This window comes from Cervus canadensis, chromosome 18, assembly GCF_019320065.1.
Source record: "Cervus canadensis isolate Bull #8, Minnesota chromosome 18, ASM1932006v1, whole genome shotgun sequence".
NCBI lineage: Eukaryota > Metazoa > Chordata > Mammalia > Artiodactyla > Cervidae > Cervus > Cervus canadensis.
The window spans coordinates 11,078,879-11,105,680 of record NC_057403.1 but is presented as its reverse complement, the minus strand read 5'-3'; the positions used below and the strand labels follow the sequence as shown (position 1 = coordinate 11,105,680).

The window sequence follows — 26,802 nt, the reverse complement described above, 5'->3', positions numbered from 1 at the left end:
TGTTAATCGGCTATAACCTGCTACAAAATAAAAACTTAGGAAAACTAAAATAGATTCAAACCAACCAAAACTGAAAGTATTCTGTGGGAAGAAACAACATATTTCTATCTGTTCACTGGAAAAGCGACTCAACCAGTTAATGTGCCAGATTACACTGAGCACCTACTATACAGCAGGCACTCTTCCAGGCTGTGAACACAGCTGTGAAGCAGGTATAAAAGCACTCTCGGATACTAGCACTCTAAGTGGGGAAGGCAGTTCATAAACAAGTAAGCAAACAACCAGGACACCTCAAAGGTGCTTTTAGAACAGGATAACGTCCCAGAGAGTGACTAATGTGTGTATGTGTTGGGGAAGGGCTTCTTTATTTTTTTATTTTTTTTATTTTTTTTTAATAAAAAGTTTTATTGGAGAAAAATAGAACCACCACGTACACAGGGAAAAGAGCACAAAAATCAACTGATACAGATCTGAAAGTCACAACTACCCAATGTTGTTTGTGATTACTTTTCAATTTCTTAAACGGCTTTCCTCAATTTTTTAAATAGCCTTGCCAATTTTCAGCTGAAATAGAATCAAGTTTTCAAAAAATTAAGAGCCTCAGCGAAGGGACCAGCTTTTAAGATAACAAAGGTGACACCAAGAGTCTCCTAATAGGACCAATTCTACCGAAAAATTCCTGAAGCACATAACTACTGAGTCTGGTAGAACAGTAGCTCAGAGACCATCAGGGATTAGTTAGAACACTGACTCAGACGGTCCAGTATGCAGAGAGGGCAAACAAAAAAGCTGCATTTCCCTGTCAGATGAGTTCACGTAAGAAAATCAAGGAGGTGCTAAGAAAATACAGGCAATGGCTGCTCAAAATAATTAAGAAGGCATTCTAAATACCACATATTATTAGACAACAGCGTGTAAAGTGATGCAATTAGAAAACAGGCAACTTAAAAAAAATATGGTCACAGGTCTTTGAGAACTCAAGAAAACAATCAATAGCAAACACAAGAGCTGAAAGTTGTCTCAGCTGAGGGTTGAAACTGAAAGTGAAGTCGCTCAGTCATATCCGACTCTTTGCGACCCCGTGGACTGTAGCCCACCAGGCTCCTCCGTCCATGGGATTCTCCAGGCAAGAATACTGGGGTGGGTTGCCATTTCCTTCTCCAGGGAAGGGCCTCTTTAAACCAGGTCACTGAGAAAGGACCTCAGGCAAGGAAGACAAATATCATATAATATCACTCAAAGAAAATTAAAAAAAAAAAAAAACTGATACATACAGACTTATTTACGAAACAGAACCAGACTCAAGGATTTAGACGATGAACTTGCTGTTTCCAGAGGGGAAAGGAGAAGGGCATGGATAGTTAGAGAGTTTGTGACTGACATGTACTGTATTTAAAACGGATAACCAGCAGAACCTAATGTACAACAGGAATTAAAACAAAATTGTAAATTAACTATAATTCAATAAAATTAAATACAAAACAAAGACTGCTGACCCTGAATCCTCAGCTGCAATTTTGGGCTACAGGTGTTCAGGCACTAAGGAGTAGGGATGCACTCTCCATAGACATACTAACCACAGCACATAACTCAGCACTTTAAGAAAGCGGTGATGTGAGGAGTAAAGAGCTGTCCTTAGGGGAAAGGAGAAAGACAGCCTGGCTCAGAGGATAGAGGTGGGTGTGCAGGCCTTACCCAGCATGCATACAAGTGCAAAGTTCTCCAGCATGACATCGAGGTATAGCTGTATCTGAGCCTCATCAAGAAGACACCATTCCTCCCAGGAGAAGTACATGGCCACATCCTCAAAGGTCACACTGCCCTGGTATAACACGAACAAATAAAACCATGAACAGTCTCTCCTGAAAAGCCACCATCTATTTCCCCATGTATCTCCCCACAGCCCAGTAGATGTAACCCCCTGGAAACCTCCTCTGATCTGAACCTTCCACTGCCTCCAGAATACACAGGCAGTCATTTGAAGCTGAAATCCTGCTCTTCCCTGCTGCTTATTCCCACCAGAAAAAAAGGAGACCTGCACTTACCTAAACCAGCTCAGCTTCACCTCAAAGCACTTCCATGGACTGACAGGAGTTCCAGGAGTAATGTTCCATACTTCCTCCACAGAGCAGGCCTGTACTCAATAACCCAAGCATGGGGTTCCCAAGGTCCCCAAACCAAAAAACTGGTAGGATGGCAGGTGAAGAGCCCCAAGACCTTACTCAAATACAGAGAATTTGCGCCTAGGGGTGATAACAAGTGAGAGACTGGAACAACTTCTACTTACTAAAAGTGCTTCTGCAGCCCTGGGAATCTGCAGGAACACGAAAGCCACGGAGAAGAGTGACCAGGGCGGTGCTCCAAGGACTCAGGACATGCCAGGGCCGCTGCCTGGTACCAGGGCCAGGGAGCCTCAGCTGACTGGCTAACCTCTCCTCTGTGACTCCATCATCAGTGCTACCCTTTACCATATGCTACCGTGGAAAAGCCACAACTTCCCTCTGCTCAAAGTACTCATCACTCCCTACAGACTTTTCTTCCACTGAACAGTCTTTGGAGAACTTTTAAAAGCTCGACGAGATCGTGTCCTTCCTTTGTTCAAAACTCCACGGCTCCCAAGGCCCTAAGAAGAAAGGTACAATACAACCTCTCATCTAGTAATCGAGCTGCAGCCTGACCTCAAACTTTGCTCCTCACCGAAACAGTATGGACTATAGATTCCCCAAGGATCCTGCTTCAGCTGCATCCAAGCCTCACCCACACATTACACTTGTCTTCAGAAATAAGGACACCACCTCCGAAGGCCTCCATATTCTGAACCAGGGGCCTGAGATAAAGCGACCTGAGCAGTCGCTTCTAACTCTGGGCAACAGTATTTCAGTGAGGAAATGGGCAGGGGAGAACCCGGAGCACGAAGCGTTTACCTGATGTAGAGCCGACAGCGCAGCCGCCGCCATAGTAGCCTGTGGGCGGAGCGACAACAGTCGAACAACCGAGTCGGACTCGGCACGGTTATTCTCGGCCGACGGCGACGCCTGCAACCCTGCGCAGTACGGACAAAGCGTCCAACTTCGCCTTAGTCCCTCACCTCCCTCTCCAACAACACACTCCGGAGTTTCTCACCAGCTCCACAGTCCCAGTAGCGACCAAAATGTCAGCCACCGAAACACCGGAAGTCCCACTACCGGATGTTCCGCCTCTAAGAAATGCACCGCCTTTGGATTTTCATTGGCTGAAGGTGGCTTTAGCGCAAAATCTTCTGGGTAATGTAGTGCCACAGCCTCGAGCAATTGCGCCCCACTCTGGAAGCCCCAAGGGAAAAAGCTCAGCGGCACCGCGAGGATCGCAGAGAAATCACCTGAGGTGAAGGAGGGTGGTTCCACAATTCTAAAGAGGATGGGGGCCCCATGAGGGAACGAAAATAGGGTGCTACAGAGCAGCCTATCCTTTAATGCTTTACTTTTAATTATTTAATGCTACTGATCACTTAAGTGTTATAGACATAATCTCAGACTCCTTGAAACCAACCCTACTTGACATCCGTTGGTAACTGGAAGTAAACATACATTATCCTATTGCTCTTGAAATGTATGCAGCTTGAAGTGTTGAAGTCATTTAAGAAAAAAGTCTACAATACCCTGAATGGGAATGCAGAAAGTTGGTATCTAACAGGCTTGATGAAGCCTAACAAGAGATAAAGCAACTTAGCAAGTATAACTCCCACATTGATATCTAGTCAAACACCTGTTTCCTACGCTTATCTGATTTCTATGGCAAGAGTCTTAAGTCAGCTTGCAAAGAACAGCCCTTATGGTGTTTCATGCCAGTGTTTTTCCATCCACTGTCCCCTAACATTTCTTCTTGAGTATAAATTCTCAGCTGTCTTTACTGTAACATTGAACTCAATCTTTCACCCATATTGTAACAAGCCCAGAACTTTGGGCATCCATCTCACACGCCTGTCCCAACATCTCTCTAGAGTGTCTGTGTGTTTCTCTGGCCAAACCTGCTGTGCTGGGTCTGAAATTCCCACTGTATCTTCCAACAAGATCTCATTTCTCATCCCCCTTTGTGCCCTGGTACATGAGTTTGTAGATCCAGCCGCAATGGAAGGGTGGTCAGCATTCAAACTCTGTCCCACTGTGTCCCCTGTTGGGCTAACATGCAGCAATATTTAGAATACTTTCATGTGCAATAAAGTTATTGGAGTTACATTAAGGGCTCTCTTAGTTTACAAATGCATTCTAAGATGTATGCAATGACATGATACCTGGGACTATAAATTTAAAAAACACAAAAGTACATGATGCTACAAAAACACAAAAAACTTGCATGATAAGATAGATGATATAACATAGGGCAAGGACCCAATAATCATTCCACTTATATAAACATTTGAAAATAGTCTCACAAAAGTGGTGGGCTGCACTCAAAGCTCAGTGGTAAAGAACCCACATGCCAGTGCAAGAGACGCAGGTTTGATTGATCCCTGGTCTAGAAAGATCCCACAGGCCCCCAGAGCAACTAAGCCCATGCACCACAACTAGTGAGCCCGTGCTCTAGAGCCTGGGAACAATGACTGAAGCCCATGATCTAGAGCCGGTAGTGTGCAACAAGAGAAGCCACCGCTCTCCACAACTAGAGAAAAGACTGCACAGGAATAAAGATATAGCACAGTCAAAAATAAGTAAGTAAATACAATTATATATTTTTAAAAGTAGAATATGCTCTTGCATCAGTAATTTTAACGCTGAGGATGAATTAAAAATGGCAGGAGGACACTGCTTCAAGGTGTGTACACAAGTATCAGAACGTACATTTTAAATAAGTAAAATTTATTTTAAGTCAACTATACATCAATGAAATGTTTAAAACAAATATCCAATACCTGTCATTTTATAAACATTCAAGTAATGTAAAATTCTTAAAATTATATATAGAGATACTGAACTTGTAAAAGGGGGAAGTACACAATGGTGGCCTACTGGCAAAGGTTCCCAACTCCAGGTTAAGTGACATTATGCTGGCAATCTGACACTGACTATGGGAGTATTTACACCCACAGAAATTGGCAAACATTATAAAATAGGACTTACTTTGTAACTTAATGTCTGCACTTAAGACTGAAATAGCCTATGTTAAAAATTCAGATTTATCTTAAATGTGTATAATGTATCTGCTCATTACATCATGCATACTAAAGAAATTGACGAAAACACGAGAACATTTTCTTTCAGTATTCCAAATTCTGTGCAGACATCATTGACATTACTGGCTAATGGGTGAACTCTCACAGATGTCTTTCTTGTTTACCTGCTCTCCTATTCATCAAAAAAAGAGAAAATGGGGACATAAAAGAAGGCAAAGATAAGAATAGGAAGATCTCCAAACAAGACACATAGGTAAAGAGAAATTAAGAAACAACACTCAACCTCAAGAATCCTGATGAATGCAATTAAAATCATGATTTCACACTGCTGTCACATGGTCTTCACTGGAGGTATCAGCATGCATCCAGTCTTAGATTTTAACATAGATTGAATTTCTGGGTCCTGTGGTAGCTTTATTCCTACATTTAACAAATCTCCATACTGTCCTCCCTAATGTTTATATCAATTTCCACTCTCACTATATACCCTGAGAAAACCATAATTCAAAAATACACGTGTTCCAATGTTCACTGCAGCAATATTAAAATAGCTAGGACATGGAAGGAACCAAGACACTCACTGACAGATGAATGGATAAAGAAGTTGTGGTATATATATAGAGTATTACTCAGCCATAAAAAATAATCGATGTGTCAGTTCTAGTGAGGTGGATGAACTTAAAAGCCCATTATACAAAGTCAAAAAAAGGACAACAAATATAGTTTACTTATGCACACATATGGAATCTAGAAACATGGTACTGATGAACTTATTTGCAGGGAGAAAACAGAAATATAGACATAGAGAAGAGACTTATGGACACAGCAGGTGAAGGAGAGGGTGAGAGGAATTCAGAGTATCATTGAAATATATAATTACCATGTGTAAAATAGCTAGTGAGAAGTTGCAGTATAACACAGGGAGCTCAACTCAGTGCTCTCTGACAACATAAGGGAGGTGGGATGGAGTGGGGGGGGGCATGGTCAAGAAGGAGGGTACATACAGATACTTATGCTTGATTCATGTCATTGTATGAAAGGAACCAAAGTACTGTAAAGAAAGTTTCCAAACAAAAATATTTTTTTAGAAATGTTCATCAACTGTGCTTCCTAATGATGCGGGGGGCGGGGGGGGGGGGCAAGTTCTTACTGATTAACAATCATTACTGGGCAACTTCCACTTTTCGAAGTGAGTGGGGGTAGGAGAAGTGACAGGACATGCAGAGGTTAACAGGAAGAATGTTGGAGACCAGGCTATGTGAGGACCACAGAGGATGCTCTTAGTTCTTCAGTGTTCCTCACATTGCCTAGAACATGAGTGGGTCAACTGCATAATGGGACAACAGGCACATCCCAAAGTGGTGAAGCCAGTGTAAAATGTAGAGTGACCCAACGAGTGAGTCTGGAGTCCCTGGCTTAGTGTTGCTGTCCCTGTGAAGAACTTGCAAGGGGAGAGTGTTTGCAAGAATTATGCAAAGGTGGAAATGAAGCTGGAACCCCTGGTGGTGATGCAGGCATCAGGTGTGCATAGTTCATGGTCAGAACACAGGATATAAGAGTCCCTGCTCTGAGCAGCAGAAAAGCCACCAGCGTATATGTGCAGTGTAGAGGAATCCCTCTCACGAAAGGTCTGACAATAGAGAGCCCTTATGAAAAGCCCTCTACCTCTCTGAGATGGATGTCCCTTCTTTCTCAGATAGCAATAATAAAAACTGAATCACAGCACTGGTTTGGTTGAGTAGCTAAATGGAAGAATCTGCAGGAAAGTCATCAATGTTAGTTTTCAGAAAAAAGATAATCAGCGTGAGGCTAGGGTATAAGCAGGGCTCATCAGGCAGGAGATGAGGGGTGCAGAAGTGTCAGGATGGACAAGGTGTTCTTTCAGTCTCCAAACCTGGAGGGAGCAGGAAGAGGTAAAATGACCAGACTCCCTAAATCTTGAAACAGGTTACCTGGAATTAAATCCCAGATCTGTATCCATTGCAAAGAGATCACAAACATGATACAGCATCTCTATGCTTCAGTTTCCTCTCTAGAAAGTGTCTATTTGCTGCATAGGTACGTCCCACTTTCTTACTACCTCAAATCCCTCAATGTCACTGCCAGTCATATTGCGATATTCATAAAGCCCTTTCTCCAGTGTGAGCTACTTGACGGCTAATCAAGTGGCACTTTCAGGAAAATGATTGACCACATTCCTTGCACTCGTAAGGGTTTTCTCTAGCGTGGTTTATCCTAAAGGAACTCAGTTGGTGGGTTTGGTTAAAGGATGTCCTATATTCACTGCACATATACAGTGTTTCTCCTCTGTGACTGCCCTGATGATAATGGAAGCCAGACAGAATATATAAGACTTACCACATACATTACACTAATAAGGCCTTTCTAAAGTATGAATTCTCTGATGTCCAATGCAACAGTACTTACAGGTAAAAGATTTATCACATTCCTTGTACTGATAAGGCTTTTCTCCACTATGGATTTTGCTATGGGTACTGAGGTACTTCCTTCAGCTAAAGGATTTCCAACATTCAGTGCAGGCGTAAGGCCTTTCTCCACTGTGAACTCTGTGATGTACAATTATGTTCCAGTTTTGGAAAAAAGATGTATTATATTCATTGCACTTGTAAGACTTTTCTCCAGTGTGGATTTTCCTATGGATATGTAGAAGCTGTCTCTGGCTAAAGAGTTACCAATATTTAAGCCCTTTCAGAAGTGTGAACTCTCTGATGCCGATGAAGGCCTGACCTATCAGTAAAACATTTCCCACATTCTCTGCACTCATAAGGCTTTTCTCCACTGTGAACTCTCTGATGCCGATGAAGACGTGACCTATCAATAAAACATTTTCCACATTCAATGCACTCATAAGGTCTTTCTCCACTATGAACACTCTGATGATTCTGGAGGCCTCTCTTAACAATAAAAGATTTCCCACATTCACTGCACTGATAGGGCCTTTCTCCGCTGTGAACTCTCTGATGATACCGGAGACCACTTGAAAAAATAAAACATTTCCCACATTCACGGCACTCATAGGGCCTTTCTCCACTGTGAACTCTCTGATGATACTGAAGACCTCTCTTATCAATATAACATTTCCCACATTCACTGCACTCATAAGGCCTTTCTCCAGAATGAACTCGCTGATGATAATGGAGGTCAGATTTAGCAATAAAAGATTTCCCACATTCACTGCACCCATAGGGCCTCTCGCCACTGTGAACTCTCTGATGATACTGGAGGCCACGCAGAGCAACAAAAGACTTTCCACATTCACTGCACTCATAAGGCCGTTCACCAGTGTGAACTCTCTGATGGTCAATTAACCTCCCCTTTTGGATGAAAGATTTACCACATTCCTTGCATTTATAAGGCTTTTCTCCAGTGTGGATTTTTCTATGGATTCTGAGGTACCTCCTTTGGCTAAATGACTTTCCACATTCAGGACAGGCATATAGCGTTCCTCCAGAGTTAAATCTCTGACCTGCAAGGAAGCCAGATTTGTGGGTAAAAAATTTTCCAGAATGGCTGCATTCATAAGACCTTTCTCTGGCACGAACATCCTGGTGCTGAATAAGGCTATTTCTTTGGGTGCAGGCTTCCCTACATTTGCTGAACTCACAAAATCCTTCACCAGTGAGGGCTTCTTCATCCTGAACAAGCATGTCTGTGGGGTTGGAGACTATCTTGCCTCCTCCCCAGCTCTGATGAATTTTTCCACTGTGAAAAACAGCATCATACTTCTTACTGTTGTTTTGTGGCATCCTGGTATTAGTGGTTTGTTTCTGAACTCCCATGTAGGCCAGTAAGTCATTCCCAATCTCCATGTTGGTAGACAGATTCCTTGCTGCATGGATTGTACAGCTTTTCAAATATGCAGGTCTTCCAATATGACACTGGCAGAATTTCACTCCAATGCGGTGCTGAACATTGGCAGTAAAATAGAATTGTTTCCCACATGCCCCACACATGTATTCTTTTTGCTCCCTATTTGTTCCTTGCTCTTCAGCTAAATGTAAAATGTCTCTCAAGACAGGGACACATATCTTACAGGGCTGGGTATTCTCAGGAGACAATTCTGCCCTGGGAGCCCTAATCTGTGATGCTCCCTCTGCAGATACATTCTGTTCAGAACATGTCTCTGCATCCTGGACTCCACGACAAGAACCTGAAAACAAACAGGTTGACTTTATTGGAGGGAATGACATCATCACAACTGTATATCTGATACATGAAAGAGGCAGTCCATGGAATCATGTTCAGGACATGAACTGGGATTAAACTGAAGTAGCAGCTGCTCTCACCATGTCCAGGACACAAGGACTGGATGTGGCTCTCACAGCCAAGTGGTTAAGACACTGCACTGCCAATGCAGGGAGTGCAAGATCAATCCCTGGCCATGGAACTAAGATCCCACATGTCTCACAGTCAAAAAAAAGAGGAAAAGATAAAAAAAAAAAAAAAAAAGAAATAGTTACTATATTAATATCAAAGCTGACTTAACACAAGCAAAGTCATCAGGGATAAAGAGAATAACACAATGATAAAGGGGTCAGTTTTTCAGATTACAAAATAATCCTTCAAAACATTTAAATGCCTAACAACAGAATATTTAAATGTGAGGCAAAACAGACCTACAAGTAGAAACAGATGTAATAGTTGGAGACTTCATTCAACACTCCTCTACCAGAAATGAACAGATTCAGCAAACAGAAATTCTGTAAGGATGCTGTTGAACTGAAAAGTACCATCATCAATCAACTGGATGTAAGGACACCTAAAGTATACTCCATTCAAAATCAGCACAATAGTATATTCATGCTGACATATAACATTCACAAGATAGACCACATCCTAGGTCAGAAAACATACCTTAACAAATTTGAAACAACTGAAATCATACAATGTCTTTTCTCAGAGCACAGTGGAATTATAACAAAAATCGGTAACACAGTTGGGAAGAACCCCTGGAAAAGAGAAAGGCTACCCACTCCAGTATTCAGGATTGGAGAATTCCATGGACTATATAGTCCATGGGGTCACAAAGAGTTGGACATGACTGAGCAACTTTCAAAAAAAAAAAAATAAGCAACACAAAGATAGCTGAAAAAATTCCCAAAATTTTGAGAATTAAATTATACATTTTCAAATAAAACATGGGTCAGAGAAGTAGTCCCAAAAAAGAAATGTTAAGAAAACTGTTAGTTAGAACTGGACATGGAACAACAGACTGATTCCAAATAGGAAAAGGAGTACGTCAAGGCTGTATACTGTCACCCTGCTTATTTGACTTATATGCAGAGTACATCATGAGAAATACTGAGCTGGAAGAAGCACAAGCCAGAATCAAGATTGCCAGGAAAAATATCAATAACCTCAGATATGCAGATGATACCACCTTTATGGCAGAAAGCGAAGAAGAACTAAACAGCCTCTTGATGAAAGTTAATGAGGAGAGTGAAAAAGTTGGCTTAAAGGTCAACATTCAGAAAACCAAGATCATGGCATCTGGTCCCATCACTTCATGGCAAATAGACGGGAAAACAGTGGCAATAGTGACTGACTTTATTTTTTTGGGCTCCAAAATCACTGCAGATGGTGACTGCAGCCATGAAATTAAAAGACGCTTACTCCTTGGAAGGAAAGTTACGACCAACCTAGACAGCACTTAAAAAGCAGAGACATTAAAAGAAAAAAAGCAGAGACATTACTTTGTCAGCAAAGGTCCATCTAGTCAAGGCTATGGTTTTTCAAGCAGTCACGTACGGATGTGAGAGTTGGACTATAAGGCAAGCTGAGCACCAAAGAATTAATACTTTTGAACTGTAGTGTTGGAGAAGACTCTTGAGAGTCCCTTGAACTGCAAGGAGATCCAACCAGTCCATCCTAAAGGAGGTCAGTCCTGAATATTCATTGGAAGGACTGACGTTGAAGCTGAAACTCCAATACTTTGACCACCTGCTGCGAAGAGCTGGCTCATTTGAAAAGACACTGATGCTGGGAAAGATTGAGGGCAGGAGGAGAAGGGGATGACAGAGGATGAGATGGTTGGGTGGCATCACCGACTCAATGGACATGAGTTTGGGTAAACTCCAGTTGGTGATGGACAGGGAGGCCTGGCGTGCTGAGGTTCATGGGGTCGCAAAGAGTCGGACACAACTGAGCAACTAAACTGAATTGAAGAAACTTTTTAAGTACTTTCAAATAAACACAACACTTCTCAAAGTAAGTGAAAGCAGTGTTTATAAGGCAATTTATAACACTGAATGAACATATTACAAAAGGAGACCTAAAATCAATTATCTGTGCTTTTACCTTTTAAAACTACTATATAGAAAAATCAACAAAGCTCAAAAAAACCTTGTTATTTAAAATGACTAATAATATAAAAAGGATTCTAGTCAGTCTAACTATGAAAATGAGGCAGTACACAAATTAATAATATCAAAAATGAAAGAAAAGGGAAAAAAAATGAAAGAGGTGGGATATCCTTCGTGGTCCACTGGCTAAGACTACTAACTCTCAAAGCAAGGGGCCCAGAATCCATCCCTGGTCGGGGAACTAGATACCATATGCTGCATCTAAGAGTTCACATGCCTCAACTAAAAGATCCACATGCTATGAAATATCAGTAAATTGAATCAAAAACTGTAAAGAAAAAAAAAATTATATACCATGACCAACTGGGATTATTGCAAGGTACACAAGGATAATGTAGCATTCAAAAATCAATAAACGAAATCCATGTCAAGAATCCCCTGGCAGTCCAATGGCTAAGAATATATCTGCAGGGGATACGGATAAGATCCCTGGTCCAGGAAGATTCCACATGCCACAGGGCAACTAAACCCTCAGGTCACAAGTACTGAAACCAACCTGTAAACCTTGCTCACCACAACTAGAGAAAATCCTCCCAGCAACAAAGACCCAATGCAACCAAAAAAAAATTTTTTTTAAGTATTCTAAAAACAAAAGCAACCAAAAAAGACAACATAAAAACTGGGAGAAAATATTTGCAAATGATGTAAGTCAGAAAGAGAAAGACAAATACCATTTGATATCACTTCTTTATGGAATCTGAAATATGACACAACATATCTACATATAAACATACCTAGGAAACAGAAACAGACTCAGGAATAGAGAACAAATTTGTGTCTGCCAAGTGGGAGGGAGGTAAGTGAGGGAAGGATTGGGAATATAGGATTAGCAGATGCAAACTAGTAAACATAGCATGGGTAAACAAGGTCCTGATGTCATATTACAGGAAACTATATTCAATACCTGTGATAAACCGTAAGGGAAACGAATAAGGAATATATATACATGTCTGTGTGTATGTGTGTGTATAAAAAAAACTTAGTAGCTACGCTGTGCAGCAAAAATTAACATAAAGTTGAGAACTGAACAGAGTATTTTAATAAAATTATAAAAACAAAAAAACTACTGACCCTGAATCCTGAACTGCAAATTTGGGGATACAGGTGTTCTGGCACTGAGGTTGCACTCTTCCTAGCTATACTAACCACAGGACATAACTCAGCATTTTGAGAAAGTAGTGCCCATGGTCCATATGTGAGAAGGACATAACTGCCCCAGGGGAAAAGGAGAAAGGCAGAGCCTAGCTCAGAGGAAGGAGGTGGGTGTGCAGGCCTTACCCAGCATGCACACAAGTGCAAAGTTCTCCAGCATGACATCAAGGTACAGGTGTATTTGAACCTCATCAAGAAGACACCATTCATCCCAGGAGAAGTACACAGCCACATCCTCAAAGGTCACACTGCCCTGGTACAATAGGGACAAATAAAACAATGAACAAACTCACTCCCGAAAAACCACCATCCAACTTCTTTGCACATCTCCCCCACTTCCCAGTCAGATGGGGCCTCTTGAAACCTGGGGTTAAAAAAAAAACCTCCCTCCTTTGATCTGACCCTCCCATTGGCTCCAGAAAACACAGGTAGTCGTTTCAAGCCAAAATCCTGCTCTTCCCTACTGTTTATTCCCACCAAGAAAAAAAAAAATACCCGCACTTACCTAAACCAGTTCAGCCTCACATTAAAAATGACCAGTTCCACACTTCCTCCCATTGATGATGGAAAATAAAAACCACCTCAACAAACCCCAGCCTGCATTCAGGACCCTGAACGTGGGGTTCTCCAGGGTTCCCAAACCAAGGGTCTGGGTAAATGGCAGGTGAAGAGCCTCAAAACCCTTCTCAAATACAAAGAATGTGTGCATCGGCTTGAGAATAATTGAGGGACAGGGACAACCTCCATTTACCAAAAATGCTTCTGCAGTCCTGGAAATCTGTGGGAACCGCCAGGCCATGGAGGAAGGTGACCTGGGTGACGCTCCAGAGGCTCCAACTTTCCCAGGACTTGTGCCTGGGACCAGAGCCCTGGGAACGGCACGGTGGCTGGCTAAGGTCTTCTTCGTGACTCCATCCTCAGTACTACCTCTTACGAGTTGTGAGCAAGGAAAAGCCAGAAATTCCCTCTGCCTCAAATTAATCATCACCCACCAACAGACTTTTCCTTCACTGAACAGTTTTGGAGCCTAATTTTAAAAAAACTAAATTCAGATGACGTTCCTCCTGTGCTCAGAACTCTTCACCGCTTCCAGAGGGTCTATGCAGGAAATTATAATCTCTCATTTGCCACTCCAGGTGAAGCCTGCCCGCAAACTTTGTTCCTCACAGAAGTTGGACTGACCTGAGGTTCCCCAACATTCCTGCTTCAGTTGCACCTCAAAGCCTCACTCACATATTATACAGGTCCTCGGAAATAAGGACATCACCCGTGAAGGCCTGCAAGAGGCTTTCAGCCCTGTCGTGGAAGAGGGCCCTGAGATAAAGCGACCTGAGCAGGCGCTCTCACACGGGGCATTCATATTTTGACGGCAAAGGGGGCAGGGCAGAGCGTTTACCTGAGGTGGCGCCGGCAGCGAAGCCGCCGCCATCCGAGCCTGTGGGCGGAACGGAGCTTCCAAAGTGGAGCGACCAGGTCGGTTTCGGTACGATAACTCCCCGCAGAAGGTGACCTCCCCGACCCTAAGAACAGACCCTGTGCAGTGTGCACGAAGGCTCCGCTTCCCCCTTACGCCCCTCACTTCCCAGCAAACTCCTCACTACTAAGCTTATCACCAGCCCCACGGTCTCAACAACAAACAAAACGTCTAAATAAACGCGCCGGAAGTCACACTGCCAGATGTTCGGCCTCCAGGAAATGCGCAGCTTCTGAATTTTCAAGGGCTCTACCTCGCCTTAGCGCAAGTTCTTCTGGGTAATGTAGTGCCAAGGCCTCAAGGAATGGCGCCACACTGGGAGCCCAAGGAGGAAAGCCAAGCAGCACTGGGAGGAGCGCTGGGAAATCACGTGTCGGGGGCCTCCGTCCTCATTAAAGACATGGGGAGTCGATGACGAAATAGGGGTGGGTGCTTCAGAGAATTTAAATCTTTAATCATACTGATCACTGAAGTGTAGGGATAATCCAGCTGACATCCTCTGGTAACTGGAAGTAAGAAAACATTATCTTATTGCTCTTGAAATGCATGCAGCCTGAAGTGCTCAAGTCATCTATAAATTATGGTCAGGGAAAAGAAAAAAAGACTACAGGATTCTGACTGGGAATGTGGAAAGTTGATACTGGGCAGGCCTGCTACAGCTGAACAAGAGGGAAAACACTTAGAAAAGGCTGTCTTGCCTGCATAGTCAGTGATGGTGTGCAACTAAGTGAGAAACAATGATGGATAATCAGGACACCCAAAATGGCTGTATTCTTCCTCTTTGTATATTTCCTGCCCCACCAGTCCGCTTCACCTATACCCTACTTACCTGCCTGAACTTTCACTTAACAATAAAGCCTCATCTGTCAATACCTACCTTCTTGCTCTAGCCCCAGATAGTCCTTGTTTTTGTCATTAGATAGTAATTACTTCACATTGAGTTTCTCAGAGACTGTGAGTGGCCTGCTTTTTTCCTGGTTTCCCTGTCAACTGATGAGCCAACCTCACCTCAATTCCCTCTAAAGCAAGTAACCTCCCTATCCTCCCCAGTTAAAAAAAAGCCTACCGCCACATCCCGCCTGCTGTGTCTGACCACGGTGGTGTGTCTCTCCTGGACCTTGTGATGTCTTTGTCCTTGTCTCTGGGCTCTTTCTTTGGTATTCAGGCTGAGCGATTATTAATATGTTATCCCGACTCTAAGACTAGACCCCTTTGTCCCTCACAGCTGATCAGTGTCTCCAGTTTCTGCCACTCCTGCCCTGCCTGGCACAGTTCCACAGGGAGGAGGCAGGGCCAGGGTGGCTTCTCTGAAGGTATGCTGGGGGTGGGTAAACTATGGCTAAGCAGCCGTCAAAAATGTGGGCTGCTCCTCATGCATCCATGGAGTAACTGCCAACAATGGCCACCACAGCCCAGCCTGGGCTCTGCCCTGGAACTTGACTTTGCTCCCCAAAATCAAGTCCTTACCCTGGTCTTGACGCACCAGATCCAGCAACATGTTGGGGCATGGAGTCAGTGGAGCCAGAGCATATCTTCTCCTTGGCTGGGGTATATGTGAACCTGCTCACTGGAAACCAGCTGCTGATAAAGCAGACCTCACTCTGCCAGGCTCTAGGGCCAGGAGCGAGCAAGCAAATTCCTACTAAACAGGGTTCAGGCTCCTGCAACTTTTCTGTCTGTCCCACTGTGCCTCCAACCAGTCCACCACATAAAACCTAGAACTAGAACATTCTGTTTCTTAAACTACTCACACTCCAGATGACATGATGTTACAAAAACACACACAAAAAATGCATGATATTGTTAGGTAGTTAGAATAGGGAAAAGGAGTCCAGAATGGCAGTGGCTAAAAGACCTGGACAATAGAACAAAGGAAAGTCTGAGGACCAGAGTGAGAACCTCAGGTGAAACAAACAGAAAAACACATAAAAAGAGGAGCCAAAGCTCGCTCGCTCTTTCTCTCTCTCTCTCTCTCTCTCTCTCTCTCTCTCTCGTGCACACTGGGGCTCTTTTCTCTTCATGTCTTTCCTGATGCCTCGAAGATGGATTTTCCTGCTGTCTTCTAAATAAAATAGAGCTGTAACACTGAGCTGTAACACTGATTTATCTAAGAGCTATATAACATGGTCTGTCCAAGACCCGAGAGCTGTGACACGCCGAGGGGGGCTTTAATGTCCATCACTCCAAATCTTTGTTGTGACGAGACAAAAACCAAGGAGCATACACTTGCCTGATAATGTGATAAATGATCTCACAAAGGGGTAGGACCCAATAGTCATTCCATTTATATAAACATTTGAAAATAGTCATCACAAAAGTAGTGGGCTTCCCTCATGGCTCAGTGGTAAAGACTGCGTCTGCCAATGCAGGAGACAAGGGTTCAATCCTTGGTCCAGGAAATACCAGAGGTCACAACTATTGAGCCTGTGGTATAGAGCCTGGGAACCAAAACTACTAAGCGCATATGCAAAACCTATTGAAGCCCGAGTGCCCTAGAGCCCTGCTCTAGCACGCTGCAATGAGACGCCCTTGCACCACAACTAGAAACTAGAAAAAAGCCTGTGCAACAATGAAGACCCAGCACCATCAAAAATAAATAAAATTATATATTTTAAAAAGTGGAATATAAAAAAAAATACATAAATAAAAAGTGGAATATGCTCTTACATCAGTAATTTTAATGTTGAGGATGAATTAAAATGGCAGGTAGAAACTGGTTTGAGGAGTATACACAAAGTATCAGAATATTGAAATTTACATTTTAAATATGTAAAATTTAAGTCTACTACACAACCATAAAATGATTTTTAAAATATGCAAAACCTGTCACCATATGATCATTCAACTATGGTAGCATTCTTGAAAGTTATTTTTGGCTACCAAACCTGTAAGGGGGGAAAGTATACATTGGTGCACTACTGGCAATGCTTCCCAACTCCATGTTCAGTAACATTATGTTTGCAATCCGACATTGGCTGTGGAAGTATTTACACTCATGGAAATTGGCAAACACTATAATATAAATATAATATTAAGCTAAATATCAAAAAAGGATTTACTTTGTAACTGAATGTCTGCACTTAAGATTGAGGTAGCTTATGTTAGTAGTATACATTTATCTTAAATGTGTATAATGTATTTGATCATTACATTATGTATAGCAAAGAAATTGAGGAAAACATGAGAACCATGTTCTCTCAGTATTCCAAATTCAAATTCCATGCAGGAGACACTCACATTATTGAAGAATAAGTGAAATGTCACAGATATCTTTGTTGTTTCCCTGCTCTCCTCTTTGTCACAGAAAGGGAAAATGGGTTAATCCCACAAAATAAAAGTAGGCAAAAAGATAGGAACAGAAAGATATCCAAACAAGACACGCAGGAAAAGAGACATTAAAAACCAACAACACTCAACATCAAAAATCCTGAGAAATGCAACTAAAATCATAATGATTTCATACTGCTATATTACAGTCTTCATTGGAGGTGTCAGCATGCATTCAGTCTTAGAGTTTAAGGTAGGCTGGATTTCTGGGTCATGTGGTAGTTTTTAGCTTTTTAAGAAATCTCCATTCTGTTCTGCATAATGGCGATATCAATGTACATTCCCACCATAGACCCTGAGAAAACCATAATTCAAAAAGAAACATGGACCCCAGTGTTCATTGCATACTGTTTACAATAGCTAGGACATGGATGCAAACCAGATGTCCACTGACAGATGAATGGGTAAAGAAGTTGTGGTACATTTATACAATGGAATATTACTCAGCCATAATAAGGAATCAATTTGAGTCATTTCTAGTGAGGTGGATGAACCTAGAGCCCATTATACAGAGTGAAGTAAGCCAGAAAGATAAATACCAATACAGTATACTAACGCATATATATGGAATTTTAAAAGATGGTAACAATAACCCTATATGCAAGACAGAAAAGGAGACACAGATGTATAGAACAGAATTTTGGACTCTATGGTAGAAGGCAAGGGTGGGATTATCTGAGAGAATAGCATTGAAACAAGTATATTAGCAAGTGTGAAACAGATCACCAGCCCAGGTTGGATGCATGAGACAAATGCTCAGGGCTGATTCACTGGGAAGACCCAGAGGGATAGGATGGGGAGGGAGGTGGGAGGGGGGATCAGGATGGGGAACACATGTAAATCCATGGCTGATTCATGTCAATGTATGGCAAAAACCACTACAATATTGTAAAGTAATTAGCTTCCAACTAAAAAAAAAAATGGAAAAAAAAAGAAAGAAACTTGGACCCCATTGTTCATTGCGTACTATTTACAATAGCTAGGACATGGATACAAACTATATGTCCACTGACAGATGAATGGATAAAGAAGTTGTGGTACATGTATACAATGGAATATTACTCAGTCATAATAAGGAATCAATTTGAGTCAGTTCTACTGAGGTGGATGAACCTAGAGCCCATTTTACAGAGTGAAGTAAGAAAAAAAAGTCATATATTAATGCATATACATGGAATCTAGAAAAATGGTACTGATGAGCCTATTTGTAGGGCAGGAATAGAGACACAGACAGAAATTTACGGAAACACTGGAGGAAGGAGAGGATATGAAAAATGGAGAGAATAGAACTGAAATATCCTCTACCATACATAAAACAGATAGCTATTGGGAAGGTGCTGTATAGAACTAGGGGCTCAACCCAGTGCTTTGTGACAACTTAGAGGGGTGGAACTGGGTGTGGGGAAGGGATGCAGATTCAAGAGGGAAGGGACATATTTATACTTGTGGATGATTCACATTGTTGTATGGCAGAACGAGCAAAACATTGTAAAGTGATTATCCTCCAATTAAAAGTAAATATTAAAAATAAAGAAAAAAGATAGCTGGGCCTAGTGTGGGTCCCAAAAATGGGTAGGCAAGTACTTGTCGCTTAACAATCATCTGGTGACTTACATTCTTACATTTATGGAAGGGTGTGGGGATGGAAGGAGCAGCGAGAAGATCAGTAAAGAGGACAAGAGGAAGAACCTGGGAACCAGGCCATGTGAGGACCACAGTGGACGCTCTTATTCCTTCAGTGTCCCTCACTTTGACTAGAACCATCTGTGGGTCAACTAAATAATGGAGTAATAGGAACATGTTGATCAAACCAGTCAATCCAAAGAATCAGTCCTGAATATTCATTGGAACGACTGAAGCTGAACTTTAAGTTCTAATACTCTGGCCACCTGATGTGAAGAGCCAAATCATTAGAAAAGACCCTGATGCTGGGAAAGACTGAAGGCAGGAGGAGAAGGGGATGACAGAAGACAAGATGATTGGATGCCATCACTGACTCAATGGACATGAATTTGAGCAAACTCAAGGAGATGGAGAAGGACAGGGAAGCCTGGTGTGCTGCAGTGCATGGGGTCACAAAGAGTTGGACACGACTGAGCAACTAATCAGCAACAACAAGGAGTATGCTGAAGTCTGTATATGAAGATGGAAAGGACCTTGGAAACCAAACATTGCATATGGTGGTGAAGAAGTCTGGGGTGACCCAGTCTGCAATGCCTGGCTGTCCCTGTGAGGAAATTCCCAAGCAGGAGGGTGACATGCAAGGGTGGAAATGAAGCTGGAGTCCCTGGTGGTAAGGCAGGAAGGTGTGTGTAGTTCATGGTCAGGACACAGGAGACAGAGTCCTTGCACTGAGGGGTAGAAGTCAGTGTACACATGGAGTGTAGAGGAACCACTCTCATGAAAGGTCTGGCAGTAGTGGGCACTTGTGTAAGTCCCTCACAGCATTGGTTTGGCTATGGTATTGGCAGGGTTTATGGGGTAGGGGTGGGAGTGTTGAAGTGTTAGGATGGAGGTGTTCTTTCAGTCCCCAAACTTGGCGGTGGGGAGGGGCAGCAGAGGAGTGAAATGACCAGACTCCCCAAATCCTGAACCAGGCAACACAATCCCAGATCCATACCCATTGTGCCAAGATCGCTGAGATCACAAACAGATGATACTGTATCTCTGTTCTTCCTCTCTAGAAAGGGTTCATTTGATGCAGAGATTCTTTGCACCTTCTAACAACCAGTCCATCCTAAAGGAGATCAGTCCTGGATGTTCATTAGAAGGACTGATGTTGAAGCTGAAACTCCAATACTTTGGCCACCTGATGTGAAGAGCTGACTCATTTGAAAAGACCCTGATGCTGGGAAAGATTGAGGGCAGGAGGAGAAGGGGATGACAGAGGATGAGATGGTTGGGTGGCATCACCGACTCAATGGACATGGGTTTGGGTGGACTCTGGGAGTTGATGATGGACAGGGAGGCCTGGCGTGCTGAGGTTCATGGGGTCACAAAGAGTCGGACACAACTGAGCGACTGAACTGAAGCGAACGTTAAACTCCTTCAAAGTCATAGCCAGCCATATTTGGGATATTCATAATGTTCTTTCTCCAATGTGAACTCTCTGATGAACAAAGAGACTGGATTTACTAATAAAAGATTTCCTGCATTCACTGCAATCATAATGCCTTTCTCCAGTGTGAACTCTCTGATGACAATGAAGACTTGAACTATCAATAAAACATTTCCCACATTCACTGCACTCATAAATTTCTCCAAGATGGATTTTCCTATGGGAACTGAGGTGGTGGATTTGGTTAAAGGATGTCCTACATTCTCCAGGCTTATATAGCCTTTCTCCCCTGTAAATGCCCTGATGATAATGAAAGCCACATACTTTACACTCATAACGCCTTTCTCCAGTATGAGTTCTTTGATGTTCAATGAAAGAGTACTTATGGGTAAAAGATGTATCACATTCCTTGCACTGATATGGCTTTTCTGCAGTGTGGATTTTCCTATGGTTACTGATCTCCCAGCTTTGGTAAAGTGTGCTGCAACTAAAAGATACTAAGTGTCACAACTAAGACTCAGCACAGCCAAATAAATAAATAAATAAATAAATAATTTTAATGTGGGTCTGCCCATATCATATTGGCAGGATTTCTCCCCAACATGCTGCTTCTGGTGGTGCTGAATGTTGGCAGTGAAACAGAATTATTTCCCACATGACCCACATACACATGTTTTCTGCCTGCTGTTTGTTCCTTGTTCTTCAGCCAAATGTAAAATGTCTCTCAAGACTAGATGCACATCTTACACAGCTGGACCTTCTCAGGAGGCAAACCTGTGCTGGATGTCCTCATCTGTGAGACTTCTTCTGCAATTCACTCTGTTCCAAAAGTGTCTCCTTATCCTGGACTCCATGCCAAGAACCTGAAAACAAATAAGTGGTAGAGAAGTCCTTGTTGACTTTTTTGGAGGAAGGAATGACAACAGAAGTCCATGTCAGATACGTGAAAGAACCACTGCCCAGGAGTATGTTCAGAAATAGGCTTGGAGTCAAATTGAGGAAGCAGTTGCAGGAATCGTAGGCTGCAGTGAAGTTAAAACTGGGAAGTAGTAGAAATGACAAATTGACAAAAGGTCAAGAATAGACAAAGATGTGAGAAGTGATTTGTAGCCACTGACAATGGCACCATGACACTTGTCCAAAGGAAGGAAGTCATTCTTTCTTGTATGACTTGAACACAGACCTGATATCAAGCCCTCACCCAGCTGCCGTTCATTTCTCCAGGGTACCTCTGAGCACTTTATGTTGAGACGAGAGTGATGTCCATACCATAAAGCCCCAAGGATTCTCCATTGCAAGCTGAAAGACTACATGGGACACAAACTATACAACTTCTAACTGAGTCAGGATGGGTGAATGGTAACACTGGCCCAGAGGAACTCAGTACACAATATATGACATTTAAATATCACATTAAAAAAATCCAGTGGATCCAGGGAAAAGAATGGACATTGGATAGAATTTAGGAATTTTAGGACTCTATCTTCACCAAAACATATTAATAATTGTACCTACAGAGTCTAATTTATCTAACACTTTTGCAACTATGGAGCCTACTGAATAACTGCAGTGTCCCACGAAACAGAGTTTGAAGAGATAAAGATTCACAACCAGAATCAGATATCACATGGATGTTAAGATGATCACATTGGAAATATAAAATAATTATGAATAAGCTAATTAACCTCTGCTAAAGAATAAAGAAAACAGCATACAATACCAGAAGGACAATGTAAGTTGAGAAATGAGAATTCTAACAGAGGACCAAAAAACAAAGCTACAGTCAAGTATACTGTAACTGAAATGAAGAATGACTGTGATGCACATATTATTCACAGGCTGAACACAACTGAGTAAAGGATGTTTAAGCTTGATGTTCTCTTAGTATAAACTTCCAAAACTAAAAAGCAAACAAGAAATGACATAAAATAAAATGGAAAACACCAGAACATTCAAAAATGTGGGAAAACTGCAAAAGGTTTAACATACACATATGGAAACATGACAAAGAGAAAAAGAAAAAAGAACAGAAGAAATTCTTGAGGCAATAATGATGGAGAAGCTTCAATCAAATTAATGTTAGATACCAACCCATAGATCCACAAAGCTCACAAACCATCAGACAGATTGAATTAAAAAAAACCTACAGGTAGGTCTATCACATTCAAATGCAGGAAATAAAAAAGAATCCTCAAAGAAGCCACAGGAATAAATGCCTATTCATAGAGAAGCAACAAAAACAATTATATTTGAATTTTCCTCAGAAATCAGGCAAATAAGAATGGAGTGGAGTTAAAATATTTAAAGTGCAGTGGGTGTGGTGATTATGATGGGGTTTGGGGAGGGTGGACATCCCCAATCTAGAGTTTAATATCCGTAACATTAATCTTTTTTTTTGTAACATTAATCTTTAAGAGTGATGGTGAAATACTTTCTTAGACACAGAAAAATTGTGGGAATATAATAAAGGAAATTCTTTAGACAGATGAAAAATGACATCAATTAAAAATCTGGGTTTCAGACTTCCCTGATGATCCAGTGGCTAAGACTCCATGCTCCCAATGCAGGGGGCCTGGGGTCAATCCCTGGTCAGGGAACTAGATCCCACATATTGCAACTAAGACCCTGTGCAGCCAAAATAAATAAAAATAAATACTTTTTAAAAAAATCTGGGTTTCATAGAGAAAGTAAGAGCATCAGAGAATTAAAAGATTTCACTGACATATAACTGCAATGGAACACTATATTTCTTTAAACTGTATAACATGATCTGATATTGGCTTCCCTGGTGGCTCATATGGTAAAGAATCTGCCTGCAATGCAAGAGACCCGGGTTCAATCCCTGAGTCAGGAAGATCTACTGGAGAAGGGAATGGCTACCCACTCCAGTATTCTTGCCTGGAGAATTCCATGGACAGAGGAGCCTGGCAGGTTACTGTCCTTCGGGTCACAAAGAGTTGGATACAACTGAGCGACTAAGTACCACACATACACTGCACTAACTAACAAATTAAGTTTAGTTAACAGAGTTACAATTTTTTTCCCATGATGAGAACTTTTAAGAACCACTCTCTTAGAAACTTCTGAATATACAGTATAGTTTTTGGACTTTCTTGGCGGCCCAGTGGTTAGGACTCTACACTTACACTACAGAGGATGAGGATTCTATCCTTTGTCAGGGAACTAGATCCCACAAGCGACTCATCTAAATAAATAAATAATTAATTAATTAAATATAAGATACAGTTTTGTTAATGAGTCATCATGCTGTGCATTACATTCAAAAATTCAATCTTTTTTTTTTTTCTTCTTTTTTAAGAAAGACCTTCCCGCAAGAGCCAAATTCCAGCGGCCGTTATTTGAGGCCTAAGAACCATGGGTGTCACGTGGTTGGCTCAGGTCACCTCCTGCCACCAGGGATCAGGGGAAGGTCTGAGGAGACGTGAGGACAGAGGGGCTGGAAGGAACTGGGGTCTCAGGAGCGGGGCGGGCTCTCCAGAATCCCTGGACCAGGGAGAGAAGGCGGCATCTCCGGGAACGGGGCGGCCAGCGAGGCCTCCAGGGCCCGAGAAGGAGAGGCTGAAGAACATGGAGCGAATACACCACCTCGCTTAATAGAATTGTATGTGGTGTAGAAAGGGTAGAAGGGTCAGTGAGGTCAGTAAACGGTTTTAAACCGGAAAAAGGTGCGAAACGCAGCGTTCCAGTGTTTCAAAAGCAGGAACCGGCTTCAGTGCGGACTTGAAAGCAAAAGGCAGGCGCCCCTTCGCCGCTTACGGAGACGTCTGAATTTGCTGGGGGTGGTGAGGCGGGAGCGGGGATTTAGAGTCAGAACGACCCTCAGACCCGGGGTACAAAGAAAAGCAGACTGAGAGAAGGCAGGTCTGAAACCAAAGACAGAAACTCACGCTACGCTGGGACCTCCACTCGCCGCTCTCCGTTTCCACGTCAAAAATTCAATCATCTTATAAGTAGAAATCTATCACTTCTGACACCCTTCACTTATTTTATCAATGGACCTCCCCCCTCTTTGGCAAGCATCAATTGTTAATCTGTATCTGGGTTTGGTGGTGTTGATATTATTTTAAATATTCAACATGTTAGAATAATCATACAGTACAGTTAATCCTGGATCTAATAATGGGTTAGAACAGCTTGGGTCCACTCATATATGGATTTTTTTTTAACATGGATATTTTTCAATAAATACAGATGACTATAGGATCTATACTTGGAAGAATCATAAATGCAAAAACTTCAGAATCAGAGAGCTGACTATGGAACTTTAGCATCCAATGATTTCAGTATAGGCAGGGACTCCCGGAACCAATCCTCTGTGGAGGCAGAGGGACAATTGAGAAAAATAATAAAAAGGGAGAGAGAAAGCAATTAGGAGTTTTAAAAATTATAAGGTGTTAAGTAGTTAGAATAGGAAACAGGAGCCCAAAATGGCGGTGGCTAAAAGACAAGGAAGGGAAAAGCCCATGAAAATAGAACAAAGGAAGGTCGGAGGACCGGAGTGAAGACCTCAGGTAGAACAAACAGCACTCCTGCCTAAGCCCAATTTGCATAGGGCAGGCCCAGGGGGAAGGAAAAACACGTAAAAGGAGGATCCAAAGAGCTTTCTTTCTCCCTCTCCCCTGCACGCAAGCGCTGCGCACCCCCCCTCCCCACCCCCCACCGCCCCTCCCTGCGCTGGCTGGTGCGCTCCTCCACTCTCTTCTTTGGGTTAGCTTGCCCTCACGCTTCGAGGATGGATTCTCCTGCTATCCTGTAAATAAAATAGAGCTGTAACACTGCTTTCTCTAAGAGCTATAACTCAGTCTGTTTGAGACCTGAGAGCTATAACACGGTCTGTCCAAGACCCGAGAGCTGTAATGCGTCGAGGGCTTTGATGTCCGTCGCTCCAAACCTTTGTTGTGACGAGACAGAACCGAGGAGCATACACTCACCTGACATAAGGTATTCAAATCACCCAGGAAGCCACAGAGTGTTATATGAAAATGGACTTCAGTTCAGTTGCTCAGTCGTATTTGATATAACTGGATATATGGACACCTATAGACTACTAGTTTACTCCATCCAAAAGCAACACATAGTCTTCTCATGCTGAGATATATTGTTGTAGCCACAAGTTCTGGGAAACAAACTCACTCAGAAGGACAACGCAGATAGTGGAGTGCAGTTTACTACACCAGCGGGCCCACGGCAGAGTCTCTGTTTAGCCAAGGACCCTGACGAGTTTTTCTGAAAACCTTATATACCCTAAGTGCCCAAACCCACCTCCCCAAATTCCCTGAAACTAGTCTGAACAAAGGAAAAGAAAGATGCAATCAAAGTTAACCCGTCATTCATATGCCTTAAGCCTAGGTAGTTAACAATGGACAATTATCAATAGACTTGTGGTCATACCCCAATAAGCATAATAGAATTTATGATTCTATTCAGTTACACAGATAATTAGTGTATTCTTTTAGGCAATAGAGAGTCCCAAAATGCATCTTATGGATGAGGGACCTCATGCATTCTGAGTTTTAAGACATTCCTTTCTTTTCATTAACAGACTGCTAGTGACTATATAACATCCAGCTGAACACCAGCAGGGGGGTACTCTTTCTGCCCCCCTTCTGACGCCTATGTCAGAAGCTTTCTCTATCTCCTTTATACTTTAATAAAATTTTATTACACAAAAGCTTTGAGCGATCCAGCCTCGTCTCTGGCCCCGGATTGAATTCTTCTCCTCCAGAGGCCAAGAATCCCAGCGTCTTATCGTTCAGCAACAACCTTTCACAGGGACCTGAGTGGCGACAGTAGGGCAACCAGGTCGGATTCCGCATGGTTATTCCCCACCAATGCCAAAGTCTAAGACCTTGTGCAGTATGAACAAAATCTCCATTTCCGCCTTTAGCCCCTCACCTCCCTCCCAGATCTCACTGCAGAGTTTCTGACCAGATCCACAGTCTCAACAACAATCAAATCTGTGCCTAACGACAAAAAGGCTACATGTTCTAATGGTTCTCCCTCTCCCTTAGGAAGGATGAATTCCTTCTCCAGCCCTAGAGGTCACTTTTCAGCTCTCCTTGCAATTCAGCTTGGCTTTTTCTGCCCCAATGTTTCAGGTGTGGACCATTCTTCCTTGAGGACTTAGAACTACATCACCCAGAAGTGTTGCGCTACGGAGGAGCGACGTTTATCCAATGAAAATACAGAAAGGGAGCGTTTCCGGGGAGGGGCTCCCGGTGTCTTCCTGGCGGACATT

At 42.5% G+C, this 26,802-nt stretch overlaps 1 protein-coding gene and 1 long non-coding RNA gene across 8 annotated transcripts in view; one reads left to right on the top strand and one right to left on the bottom strand.

Moving 5' to 3' along the window:
• Nucleotides 1-14,321, bottom strand: part of LOC122421102 (zinc finger protein 211-like) — a 50,725-nt gene extending 36,404 nt beyond the window's left edge. For 3 of the 7 annotated variants that reach the window (XM_043436897.1, XM_043436903.1, XM_043436904.1), the window contains exons 1-2: nucleotides 12,811-12,938; nucleotides 1,696-1,822 (exon numbers count right to left, since the gene is read on the bottom strand). In XM_043436897.1, coding sequence (XP_043292832.1) covers nucleotides 1,696-1,822; nucleotides 12,811-12,918 — 235 coding nt within the window. In that variant the 5' untranslated portion in view covers nucleotides 12,919-12,938. Of the gene's footprint in view, nucleotides 1-1,695; nucleotides 1,823-2,045; nucleotides 2,244-2,924; nucleotides 4,620-12,810; nucleotides 12,939-14,080 lie in introns of those variants that run through there. The other 4 variants (XM_043436902.1, XM_043436901.1, XM_043436900.1 and 1 more) reach the window with 4 other exon arrangements.
• LOC122421107 lies at nucleotides 833-25,576 on the top strand. Its single transcript, XR_006263443.1, has 4 exons — nucleotides 833-1,048; nucleotides 17,998-18,003; nucleotides 22,959-22,965; nucleotides 25,563-25,576. It is a non-coding gene; the product is annotated as an uncharacterized LOC122421107 (long non-coding RNA).
• The last annotated feature ends 1,226 nt before the right edge of the window (nucleotides 25,577-26,802 follow it).